Source organism: Phodopus roborovskii, unplaced genomic scaffold (assembly GCF_943737965.1).
Source record: "Phodopus roborovskii unplaced genomic scaffold, PHOROB, whole genome shotgun sequence".
Classification (NCBI taxonomy): Eukaryota; Metazoa; Chordata; class Mammalia; order Rodentia; family Cricetidae; genus Phodopus; species Phodopus roborovskii.
Window position 1 is genome coordinate 356,234 of NW_026125264.1, and position 13,765 is coordinate 369,998.

The 13,765-nt window shown below is 39.3% G+C and overlaps 1 protein-coding gene across 6 annotated transcripts in view; it reads left to right on the plus strand.

Annotated features, from left to right (window-relative positions):
* Ncoa6 (nuclear receptor coactivator 6) overlaps window positions 1-13,765 on the plus strand; it is an 81,280-nt gene that overhangs the window by 44,614 nt on the left and 22,901 nt on the right. For 3 of the 6 annotated variants that reach the window (XM_051192433.1, XM_051192452.1, XM_051192443.1), the window contains 5 exons: window positions 646-774; window positions 1,955-2,833; window positions 4,789-4,935; window positions 7,637-8,747; window positions 11,955-12,079. In XM_051192433.1, the coding sequence (XP_051048390.1) occupies window positions 646-774; window positions 1,955-2,833; window positions 4,789-4,935; window positions 7,637-8,747; window positions 11,955-12,079 (2,391 nt within the window). The remainder of the gene's footprint in view (window positions 1-645; window positions 775-1,954; window positions 2,834-4,788; window positions 4,936-7,636; window positions 8,748-11,954; window positions 12,080-13,765) is intronic. The other 3 variants (XM_051192459.1, XM_051192467.1, XM_051192474.1) reach the window with 3 other exon arrangements.

Here is a 13,765-nt window from a genome sequence, read left to right on the forward strand (position 1 = left end):
ATGGAAATTGAAAAGTGTTTGGAACTTTAGACTTGGGGATATTATGTATTAGTCAAATTTTGTGAAATATGTCTATTATAGAAATTGGAAGGAAGGCTCTAGGTTATCAGTGGTGAACATCAATGGAAAATTAATGAGCTAAGAGTTTGATTTAAGAATTGAGAAAAAGGACTAGGTATGGTGGTGCATGCCTTAACCTAGCACTCAGAAGGCAAGCAGGTGGATCTCTATGAGTTTAAGGTCAACCTGGTGTATATAGCAATTGGGCCAGCCAAAGCTATATAATGAGACCGAGTCTCACAACCATCTATGGTTCCAGGAGATCCAACACCTCTTCTCCACCAACAACAGGCTTGTGTGTAGTGCACACACATGTATATGCAGGTAAAACATTCATAGACATATAATTTTTAAATCTTAAAAGTTATTAAAAGAATTAGAATTTCTAAAATATGTCATTAAAAATTGTAAGACTCACCTATAATCTCAGCCATTCCAGAAGCAGTTACCATGGGGTGCAGACTAGTCTGGTCATTAAAGTAAGATCTCATTTCAAAAACAACCCCCCTACACACACACACACACATAGACACACACAAATGTGCCAACTTCAGTATGTTATTCTAGTACCTTTTTTTCTTCTAGGACTAATAAGGATGGCAAGCCCTGCCACTGTTATGATGCCCCAGGGTGGGAACATGTCATCTTCCATGATGGCACCAGGCCCCAGTCCAGAACTGCAGCCCAGGACTCCTCGCCCTGCTTCTCATTCAGGTAGTTACCTCCACTCATTGGAGTTAGAGAGACTGGAGCTACTTACAGATGTCATTGAGATTTAGTCACTGATGCTGAATTTCTAACTGCTTAGTTCTAGTGCTTGCCTTCTTTACAAAATCTACTATGAATTTTCAAAGCAAAATGTCAACATTTCTTCTCAGAATTTCTTATTTTCTTATCAGCTATTCCTCAGTATTCCCAAGAAGTATGCTGTTTTAGGGTTTCTATTGCTCTGAAGAGACACCGTGTCCACAGCAACTCGTATAAAGGAAGGCATTTAATTGGGACTTGCTTACAAGTTCAGAGGTCCATTGTCATCATGGCAGGTAGACATGGTGCTAGAGAAGTAGCTCAGAGTTCTACATCTGAGTCATCAGGCAGCAGGAAGAAAGAGTGATACTGGGCCTGGCTTGAGCACTTGAAACCTCAAAGCTCACTCCCAATGACCCCCCTTCCTCCAACAAGGCCACACCTCCGTTTGAGCCTTGGGGGCCATTTTCATTCAAACCACCGCATATACCTTGGCATACTTAGTTTTACGAGATACATCATGACAGAACTTTGAAGCCATATGAATTTAGTAAATGTTTCATAAAGCTTCATACAGTAAAGAAACTTGTTAGGGGCTGGAGAGATGGCTCAGCGGTTAAGAGCAGTGGCTACTTGCTCTTACTGGGGTCCTGAGTTAAATTCCCAGCAACCACATGGTGGCTCACAACTGTCAGTAATAAGATCTTATGCCCTCTTCTGGCCTGCATGCATACTTGCAGGTAGAACACTATACATAATAAATAAATAAATCAAAAAAAAAAAAAAAAAAAAGAAGAAGAAAGAAAGAAAGAAAAGGAAATGAAGGAAGGAAGAAATAAACTTGTCTGAAATCATTAGGTCTAGCATTTCCCAAACCTCGTTGACTTATTTTGTTTTCCTTTAACAGTAATTGCCCAGAATACAATTTTGAAAATCTTATTTCCTACATTTTACGTTTGGTGTGCCTCACTACCAATGAACCATAAGCTGTCTCTGAGGCAGGATTCATCTTTATAATCTGTTGGTATTCTGTAAGTTCTTAGGAGATACTCAAGAATATTGTGATATCAATGGTACCAGCAGATTCAAGCCAGGGTGCCATGATGTGAGTTGCAAAGGTTAATTATTGTCCACTGTCTTTAAACAGATGCAATGGATCCACTTCTCTCTGGACTTCATATACAACAACAGAGTCATCCCTCAGGATCTTTACCTCCAGCACATCACCCAATGCAGCCTGTTCCTGTGAACAGACAAATGAACCCAGCTAATTTTCCCCAGCTGCAGCAACAGCAGCAGCAGCAACAACAACAACAACAACAGCAGCAGCAGCAGCAACAGCAGCAGCAACAGTTGCAGACAAGACCTCCACAGCAACATCAGCAGCAACAGCCACAGGGGATTCGTCCACAGTTTACTGCTCCAACTCAGGTGCCTGTTCCTCCAGGCTGGAACCAGCTGCCTTCTGGAGCCCTACAGCCTCCACCAGCCCAGGGTTCTCTGGGCACAATGACTGCAAATCAAGGGTGGAAGAAGGCTCCTTTGCCTAGCCCAATGCAACAACAACTTCAGGCAAGACCTTCCTTAGCCACGGTACAGACACCTTCTCACCCTCCCCCTCCTTATCCCTTTGGCAGCCAGCAAGCCTCACAAGCCCATACAAACTTTCCTCAAATGAGCAACCCAGGCCAGTTCACAGCTCCTCAGATGAAGAGCTTGCAGGGAGGGCCCTCCAGGGTCCCAACCCCCCTGCAACAACCCCACCTCACCAACAAGTCTCCTGCCTCCTCACCCTCCTCCTTCCAGCAGGGATCCCCTGCATCCTCCCCAACGGTTAACCAAACTCAACAGCAGATGGGACCAAGGCCACCTCAAAATAACCCAATTCCCCAGGGATTTCAGCAGCCTGTCAACTCTCCAGGTCGGAATCCTATGATTCAACAGGGAAATGTGCCACCTAACTTCATGGTTATGCAGCAGCAACCACCAAACCAAGGGCCACAGAGTTTACACCCAGGCCTAGGAGGTGAGGAATACTGAAGCTACTTGTGTTGGTAAATTTACTGCAGCTAGATTTGAGTAGAATGTCAGGTTTTAGTGTTAATGGTGGGACTGAAATAAAGATGTAATTGTTTGGTTTTGTAATTTGATGATGACACTTGATATAACTTGGTTAACTTAATGTATTTTTATCTTGATTATTATGTAACATCTTATTGGTTAAATATAAGCTAACTCTCTGGATAAACGTTCAGGTAAAATTCAAAATAGAGATATTCATTTGTTTCAAACTATTTTTGCTTAATCATGTACTAGTAAATTAAAATGTCCAGACCAAACATGTATTTTATTAATAATTTAAACTTCTCATTTGTTGAAGGATTAAAGTATAGGGTTTTATGGGATAAATACCCTTCTAATTACCAATTTTGATAATCCTAGTTAGTAAAATCGTAAGCATGGTATTTGTTAAGTTTGATTAAAGTATTAAAGGGGACTAAGTTCAAAAATCATTACTTTTATAGTTTTATAATGCCATTGCCTGCTCCTTAGAGAGGGAATTCCACTAGTTATACCTAAAGGAGATTTATTTATTTATTTTGTAAGGTGCCTCTTGTATGAAGAAAAAGCAATGGAGCTTAATGTGTGAGAGGTAAAACGATTACAGTAAAACTTATCCATCTCCATGTTTATTATTTATTCTTATTAATCATTGACCTAGTGCACATGACTGTGCTTGGAGCTTTTCAGTAAGGCATAGAGAGTGTCAGTAAAACTCATCTGATAAGAATGTATTCCCAAAAGACAACCATTGCCTACCCAGAAAAAACCCTTGCATCTCAGTGCAACATAGCAAAGGCATGCTCCCATGGTTTCTGGTAAAGTTGCTCATCAGTCCTTTCACTCTCTTATAATTGATTTTGCTGAAATACAGGCTCTAAAATTTCAATTCTAAGACATTTTTAGAAAATGTAAGAATGTTTCTGCTCCAAACTTCACTATTCCGGGCATCTAGCCCTAGATCAGTGAAATCTGGGTAGTCCCTTCTGCAGATATGATTGCTGACTTAATTACAATGAAAGCATATAAATGGGGACTTGTTGCTGTAATGGAAGGACAAGTGCATATTTGTCTACAAAGAGTTTTTCAGGGTATTGAAAATCTGGCCCTAATGAACAAATTTGAGAAAGCTTTAGGTATTGTTGCTTTTACAGAGCAGTTGATATGCTCGCCTAGGTGGTCTGGCCACATCAAAACCTGCGGTATGCACATGAGTGGATCTGAGATTCTTTTTACTGCAAACTTGTTTTCTGAAATTAGGCTTTCCAAAAGGATGTAAACTTGAGTAAGATTACATTAGATTACATTTTGGTACCATAGCTATCAGAATCACAGCAAATCTTACAAGAGAAAGGCATAAGTTTAATGCAGCCTCACTTTGAAGCTCCTGTGAACTCTTGTCTCTTCCAAAGAGATAAACACAACACTGGTGGGGGAGGGAGACTGTTCTGCAAAGATTGTCATCCATTTTCCTCAACGGGGTAAAGAAACATCACCCATCTATCCTTAATCAGGACCCAAGTTTGTTTGAACATGAGAGAATTTAGCATATTCCTTTGGTGCCTGTGTTGCAATATATAAATATTGGGAGTCATTGTATTACAGAGAAAAGTGAGCCCTTAAACCTTACTATGGTATGGCCTCAGATCACATGTAGGGAGCAAATTGCCATCTTTTCCTTGGCATGTTCTGAGGGTAACTTTTTAGTATTTCTTTTTCATTTTGATAATGCTCATGTAAGGGATTGTATTGATTTTTTTAACCATCTTTCCCAACCTTATTATTAAAGATCCTACCAGTGTGACAGAGAGAGCTAAGCCAGTGGAAACTTCATGCAGCTCATCCTTCCTTATTCATTCCATATCTCAGCGAGAGTATAAATTTGCTAGGTAACTGCCTTACTCATTGTTTTCTATTAAGGAATGCCTAAACGCCTCCCACCTGGCTTCTCAGCAGGACAGGCCAATCCGAACTTTATGCAAGGTCAGGTGCCTTCCACCACAGCAACCACCCCTGGGAATTCAGGAGCACATCAACTGCAATCAAATCAAAATGTCCAGCATGGAGGTTTGTTTACTTTGATTTAATTAGCCAAATTATTGAGCATTGATTATCTGGTAAATGCCTTGATAGAAAATAGAGGTATACAAATTAACAAATCCTTTAATTTCTCATACGTAGATAATCTTTGGGAAATATGGAAAAATAAGGATTTTTTTTCCCCATGAATCAAGAAACACCTTAGGAAAGAAATGAAACTTCAGTAAGAACAGGAGTCATATACGTGCATGAACACGTATGTCCATGCTCACATGCACGTGCGCGCGCATGCGCGAACATACACACACACACACACTTCCTTTTCATTCTATAAAGAGCTAAATAGTAAGTAGCTTAGGTCATTTAGTCTGTATTGCAGTTGTTCAACTCTCCTTAGTGAGGACAACAGTGTTCCAAATCCTTGCCTGTTTTCAAACCGATCCTAGGCCTGATTTGCTGACCCTTGGATTAGAACTTTCTTAGGCAAAAAGCATGTGTGGGAAAAGAAACCATAAATTCACAGTTATATGGGTTTATGGCATGTTTAAACATCTGCCATTTTTTAAAATCTCTGGATAGTAATATTAACTTCATTTATGCTGAGTATCTAATTTCAGGTATGCAATGTGGCACTTTCCACTATACCAATAGTATAGTATATTTAAGAAAGTTTGGAGAGGAAATAACATACATGGATTGCTAATAAGTACTCCTTGAAGCAGTTTTGTAAGCCCAAATTTTATGTTTCTGGGTTTCTTTTGGTTGCTTAGGAACTAAGTAACTAATGTTTTGCTCTTTCTCATTGAAGTAGTTTGGACTAAATTAGCTTAAATTTTTCTGAACTCCAACTTTCATTGTAAATTGCTGAAAGAATGAGACAAATTATAGGGCCTGCAAGATGTCTCAGCAGGTTAAAGTTCTTGTTCTGGCCTTCCTTGCCAATTGGCATATATATATGCCTACACACACATCGCATACAGTAATAATAAATAAGTAAATAAAATTTAATTTTCTGAGAAATAAAAAAGGATGAGGAACTAGAGAGATGACTTGGTATTTAAAAAGGCTTTCTACTCTCCCAGAAAACCTGCATTTAATTTTCATTGTCTGTATCAGTTGCTCATAGCCTCCTGTATTTCTGGCTTCATGAGATCTGATACCCTTCCTCTGGCTCCATGGCAATGTGGCATGCATTCACACAGATACATACACGTAAATATTTTTTAAAAAAGACTTTTTAAAATAATGAGGCTGGGCATGGTGGCACATGCCTTTAATCTTAGCATAATGAGGCTGGGCATGGTGGCACATGCCTTTAATCTTAGCATGTGGGATACAAAGGTGGGAGGACATCTGAGGTCAAGGCCAGCCTGGCGAATATAGATCCAGGACAGCCAGGAGTACATAGAGAGAACCTGTCGCAAAAAAGAAAAAAGAATGAAAAAAAATTTTGACTTAATATAAAGTTCATACTGTTTCTTGAAGGATGAGTGAAGAGTAGGACAAACTATTTGATTTTTTTTCCTATCTGCTAATATAAAACTGCATTTCTGAGTTAATGTGAGTTAATGTTTTATAGGAGGTTTAAAAGTTTATAAAATTCCTAATTCTTGGGCCTAGAGAGGTAGCTCGGTGGTTAAGAGCACGAGCTCAACTGATGTATAGTTCAGTAGTAGAGTTATTGCCCAGCATGTTTTTATTTTTGGTGTTTTGATATAGGATCTTAAGATGTTGCCAAGGCTAGCCTTGAACTTTCGAGAGTTGTTTTGCCTCAGCCACCCAGATGCTAGGATTACAGGCATGCTCCTCTGTGCCCAGCTGAAACATAATAGTTAAAGGCAGCTTGAATCACATTGTTTCAGAGCAGCCTGCTATATAGTGGGGCACTGTCGGGGAATTACTCAGGTGAAGTGTGAGGTAGATTGTGGGAGTGAGCTCTAATTGAATGCATCTGAGGCCCCGTGTTCAGTCTCCATCACCACAGTGAGATTTGGACAAAAAACAGGTAGCTATAGGAAAATTCCAAGGATCCAACAAACAAACAATGACGTAGGCCAAGATAGTATCCTTGGTTTAAAGAGAACTTAGAACATGTCCCCTGTGGTCCAGTAAATAGGATCACTAAACTTTTAGCATCCTCCTGTCCACAACTTCCAGATCAGATGTTTGTCATTTTTAGGTCATTGCAGCAGAGGAACCCTCTTAGGAAATATTGTGTATTCTCTTCTTTAAGGTGCAACATCTGTATTTCACACATAGTTTTTGAAAAGCATAATTACTTTCCCAAGAAGCATTTTTAAAATGTCTTTAGAGTATTCCTGAGATTTTTCTAGAAGACAATGGTACATTCTTTGTTTCTCTCATTTACTCATAATAAAGCTCATTTTTAACCCATGATGTTTTTTGTTAAGGCTTATAACTACATCTTGTGAATAAAGTTGTTACAACAGTGGTAATGCTTCATTTAATCTGAAAGTAAACTTTACTTTCTAATGTTATCTCTAAGTTACTATATAAGTGTAAAGATACGTTTCTCCTGCTATACGATCATAGAAAATATAAGCAGCTACCCCCATCCTATGTCACACCTCCAGAGTCTAAAATACACAGAATAAATAGTATATTTATGTTGGTTATTATAGATGTGGATGATGGGTGTCTTTCTCAGTAAGGTAATTTGATTATCTTAAAAATATAATTTTTCACTCTTTTTTTTCTGTTTCTTAAGGTGGTCAAGGAGCTGGTCCTCCTCAAAACCAGATGCAGGTGTCTCACGGGCCACCAAATATGATGCAACCCAGCCTCATGGGAATTCATGGCAACATAAACAACCAGCAGGCTGGTAGCTCTGGGGTTCCTCAGGTGACCCTGGGCAACATGCAAGGCCAGCCTCAGCAGGGCCCACCATCTCAGCTCATGGGCATGCACCAACAGATTGTACCCTCTCAGGGCCAAATGGTCCAGCAACAAGGAACTTTGAATCCTCAGAACCCTATGATCCTTTCAAGGGCCCAGCTTATGCCCCAGGGCCAGATGATGGTGAACCCTCAAAACCAAAATCTTGGGCCTTCACCCCAAAGGATGACCCCACCCAAGCAGATGCTTCCCCAGCAGGGCCAACAAATGATGGCACCACATAACCAAATGATGGGGCCTCAGGGGCAAGTTTTGCTCCAGCAGAACCCAATGATAGAACAAATAATGACCAATCAGATGCAGGGGAATAAGCAGCAATTTAACACTCAGAACCAATCCATGCCGGGACCAGCACAGATAATGAGGGGACCAACTCCGAACATGCAAGGAAACATGGTGCAATTTACAGGACAGATGTCAGGACAGATGCTATCCCAGCAAGGGCCTGTAAACAACAGTCCATCTCAGGTTATGGGGATTCAGGGGCAGGTCCTGCGGCCACCAGGGCCCAGCCCACACATGGCCCAGCAGCATGGTGATCCTGCTACTACAGCAAATAATGATGTCAACTTGTCTCAGATGATGCCTGATGTTAACATGCAACAAACCAACATGGTACCCCCACATGTGCAGACCATGCAGGGAAACAGTGCTTCGGGAAACCACTTCTCAGGCCATGGGATGTCTTTCAATGCACCATTCAGTGGTGCACCCAATGGAAATCAGATGTCTTGTGGTCAAAATCCAGGCTTCCCAGTCAATAAGGATGTAACACTAACAAGTCCATTGTTGGTCAACTTATTGCAAAGTGACATTTCTGCAGGCCATTTTGGTGTAAACAATAAACAAAATAATACCAATGCAAATAAACCGAAGAAGAAGAAACCGCCTCGGAAGAAGAAAAATTGTCAGCAAGATCTAAAGTAGGTTATAATCAGTTAGCCTTGAATATTGCTTGCTTGTTTCTGTCTAGACATTTGTTAATAGAAATTTTTAATCATATTTAAAGTTAGGGATGGGGAATGTGGCTCAGTAGAGTGACTGTTTACTATGCACAACAAGGTATGGTGGTGACAGGGTATGTTGGCAGGAGAATCAAGAGTTCAAGGTCATCCTCCAAAAATTTGAAGCCAGCCTGGACTACATGAAACCTTTCTCTAAATTTAGAATAGTAGAGTGAGATTGTCTAACAACTATCAGCTCATAGTTTATCTTGTCTTTATCTGTACTCCTTTCTATTGTCTTTTTGTTTATTTTAAGGTAAATTTGTTTTGAAAATATGTCAGTGCCACTCTAAATGATAAAGGTAGTTCTTTTCTACAACCACAGAGTAACATTAGCGTGCCTAGAAAAAGATTTTTGTTTGAGACAGGATTTTTCTTTTGTAGCCCTGGCCCAGAATTTGATCTGTAGACCAGGCTGGCCTCAAACTCAAGAGACCCAACTGCCTCTGCTTCCCTCCCAAGTGCTGGGATTAAAAGTGTATGCCACCACCACTCAAAAATTGCTACTTAATAGTTTCCAAATAGTGTTTATATTTTTCTATTTCTTTTTTCTTATAGTTTATTTGTTTAAGGATTCAGACAAGATCAGTACTTTCCAGTTGGCGGATAAGTCTCTTTATTCTGTAGTTTCAGTGGGAGTTGTGTCCCTCAACCTGAAAAATGACCAGTGCTACCCACTGCCATCCCACAGGGGTCAGGCTTCAAGGTCATCTCAGTGCTACCCACTGCCATCCCACAGGGGTCAGGCTTCAAGATCATCTTGGCTCTTGGGGAATTTGAGAGACAATATGTGTTCCTGGAGATGCCCTGCCATCTCACAAATGGAAAAAAAAAAATATTTATTCATTCACTTGCATCTGTGCCTTTTCTCTGAAAGTCCCTTATTGTCTCTAAAAGCGTAAACCTATGGTTGGTCCTGTTAAATCAGTTTCCTTTTCAGTACAAGTTCCTCAGAGGAGCTCTTTCATAAGACACAAAAGGAAGGGGAACTAACAATTACATTTCATATCCTAAAACTACATATTGAGTTATGTTTCTGACTTTTGACTAAATATTTCCTGAAGGAATGTAGTTTGGAGTGGATTTTCATCCTTTAATCATAAAACTGGGGTTCAGAGACATTATCAGCAGGGACTGGTGACTAATGAACATGAAACAGTTTTAGACAAATTGCTGTGCCAAATATGGCAACTCACACATGTTATCTCAACACTGAGGATGCTAAGACTGGAGGCTAGCTTAGGCTACATAGTAAGACCTCAGAGAGAAGGGGGCTGGGAATGTAAAGACCAGAGACAGAGAAAACTCAAACAAGGGTGCTTTGTTTAAATAAGCTTAAATGTTCAAACTAAAGCCAGCTCCTTTAGCCAAGCCTATTGGTTTTAACCTATTATAGTAACATGCTACTTCTTGAATCCGAAATATTAAAAGCCAGTTGTGTATTAACATATTTTCATGAATTAGACTTACATACATACTCTACCTCGTTTTCTTATACCTGGTCCTCAGTTAAATTCTTGCTATTATCAACCTGTCTGATTAATGTTTTTTTTATGGTGGTAGGTATTTTATTCTCTCTAATAGGCTGGGAGTAAAATTGCAGTTACTCATTTGCTGTTATCACCAGCCTCCTCCTAAGAGATCTTAACTGTTCATTCGACATACTTATTAAAGGACCTTGTACAGCATTGGGTGGGGTTCCTAGGAAAGAGAGGCAATAGGCTTAATAGGAACGCAACCTGCCTCCAGTCCTACTGTTAGCTTACTGTGAAACCTACTTTATACACTTAGGGCTTTTGTTTTCTTATCCATAACAAAAGGGGAACTGGATCAGATAACTGGATTTGGGTGGACTTCCTTCTTTCCTTCCTTCCTTCCTTTCTTTGAGCTATAGGTTTTTATTTGTCTGTTTATTTTGTTTTTTTTTTTTTTAAGTGAAGGATACCACAAACTCCTTATTTGTACTTTGAAGTAAATGACCAAGTAAAGCACAGCAGTTTGCTTGTGCTTAGGCCTGTTATGTGCTGATATTTGGGGATTTCCCTTTGTGTATGGGTATTTTAGCTGTGTATATGTCTGTGCATCAATGCATGTGTGTCTGGTGCCACAAGAGGTCAGAAAAGGGTATCTGGTCTCCTGAATCTGAAGTGACAGACAGTTGTGAGCCACCATGAGTGTGCTGGGAATTGAACCTGGATCCTCTGGAAGAGCAGCTAGTGTTCATGGCCTCTGAGCCGTCTCTCCAGCCCTGTGCTGCTGCTGGTGATACTGTTTTTTAAAGGCATTTTTATGTGGTTTATAAAACTATATGAGTTTAATGGGACAAAATACTATCTAAAAATGGATGACTGTAATCAGATTAAAGGGAAACTAAGGTAGGAAAGAAAGGTGAAATTGGGCATAAGAAACAAACCAAATAAAGAATGTAAGCACTATGGTTTCTCAAAAACGTGGATGTTAAACCAGGCAGTGGTGGCACACACCTTTGATCCCAGTTCTCAGGAGGCAGAGATAGATGGATCTCTGTAAGTTCAAGGCCAACCTGGTCTACAGAGGAAGTTCCAGGACAGCCACGGCTACACAGAGAAACGCTGTCTCCAAAAAACAAAACAAACTAAAAAAATCTGGATAGCAAGAAAAAGTTTTCATTTTTTTTTTTTCCTTTCCCACTAAAATTCTAAGTTACAAAAAGAATCCTAATTCCAGAGGTTATGTCTATAAATCTTTGTTTTATTAAAGCTAAGTAACTTTGTTGTGGTATTCTACACCTTTCATCTGAATACCATTTTTACCAGTTACTTTGCAGCTGTTGAGTCTTTGGCACCTGGTTTTAATAGCCACACTGAATACTGTTTTGCAGGATATTGGTAGCTCAAAATCTTAATGAGTCATTAAAACACCCAAGGGTGTGTCAGGAATTGGAGGGAAACACTGATTAAACAATGCTAAGATTAAGTGAATTTTAAGGGTTAATGAAATGGCTAGTTTATTCTTTTGTCAGTATTGAGTATCCAAACTAGAAAGGTATAAATAATAAGAGTGATTATGTAAACACATTGTAGTTGCAGGTAGGAAGAGGTTGAGCTGTATTCCTTATACAACTTACTTGATTTGTGCTACTTTTAGCACCCCAGATAATCGTCCAGCTGGTCTAGAGGAGGCTGATCAACAGTCATTACCTGGAGAACAAGGAATCAATTTGGACAACACAGGCCCAGTTAAACTGCCAGAATTTTCAAACCGGCCACCAGGTAATAAAATATTAGCTAAAATCATATACTTTGCATTGCCTGTTATACCTCTACAAGGTTTTTTTTCTCACCAAGGAAATAATAATGCTTTGTCTACTAACTAGTCTGCTTCTGAAATTTAATGTGTAAGCTCTGCATTGGTGTTTAAGTAAATAATTCAATTCTACCTTCTATAGGCATACATGTAAATTCACACTTGCAAACCTCCTTAATTGGCTTCATTATAAGTCCTCAAATCAAACTAATGAAAAGTGCCTTTTTTATTCAGCATTGTAGTTCCAGTTGGCATCAGAATAATTTATAATAATAATAGACAACTTTTCACTGTATCCTGCTTGCCTGCAATTCTTACTTCAACTTTCTCAAAGCAGAGAGCTATTACTAGGATTTAAAACAAGTTGACTTTTTAAATAAGATTTTTATTGTGATTCTTTAAAACAGAATATGAAAAGTAACAAAATGCATGCCCATGTGACTATTGTCAGCTTAATAGCTCGTAATGAATAGTGCCAGTAGTATTGAAGTCCCTTTTTTGATTATAGAATGTTTTCTTTTAAATGTTAAAGGATGGGGGTTTATGGAAAAACTAAAATTCATTATTACCAACCCAGGTATAATGGAACCAAAACCAGATACCACAATATCTCTATACCTGCTTTTTCTTGGCCTAAACAATAACATAACTTTATTCTAGAATAACAGTCAGTTTCACAAGCCTTCTCTTATGGATATAAAGAGTTTATTTGGCCAGCCTGGTCTATTTCAAAAAACCAAAGTGGGGGAAAGAGTTAATGCTTTGTTTTTTCCTACTGAGTAATTTCACCTTCTTTTTGGCATATTAAAAGTGATATTTTCAGGCTAACCTTTAACCTACCTTTAATTTACATATTCAAAGGACATCCATCATGATGTCAAGACTTGATGTTACTTATTACAAATTGCTTAGCATACTATAGTTGTCACTAGTGAACCACAGAAGCACTGTTGAAACTAGGTAGTCTCTAGCCCTTGGTGAGTATGTTCAAAAGACATTGTGAGCAGAAAGGTAGGTCCCTCGTAATTATCTCAAGCATATCTGAACTCTTGTGTGGGTTCCAAAATCCCTTCAAACATTGCCTCCTTTCTGCAAACTGGGAACCTGCAGGCTGAATTTGGTCTTTAATGGACTTGAATTGCTATTGGTGTCTAAGCAAATACCTTCATTTAATTGACTTTAGAAATAAGTGATTGCTCTGCAGTTGGGCAGTATCCAGGATGCTTCTGGTTTATGCAGCCTAACTTCTCTTCTCTGTTGCCACCTGGCCCCTAAAGGCTTCAAGGCTTTGTATGCTTTGACTAACAAAATATAGTTATTGATTGTGTTATGGGACATTGTGTGTACCTGGCTTTCCCTCTGAACCCAAATCTGTCTTCCTATCACTAAGCTCCTGGGGGGCTGTTTCCTTCTAGCTTCTGGACCCTCTAAGCCTTTAGCTCTGACTTTTGAGAGGCTGCCATATCATCTATATTACTGTTTGATATTTACTGTGCTGTCCAATAAACTCATTTTAAAAATGAAAAGCATTTGTGTTATAGCCCTGACACAAATGAACTTTTTCAGAAATTACAATTATCTTAATGTAGGAACGCAAGACTATATAAGAACCCATTGTGTTTGACCTGTTGGAATGCCAGATTTATAAATGC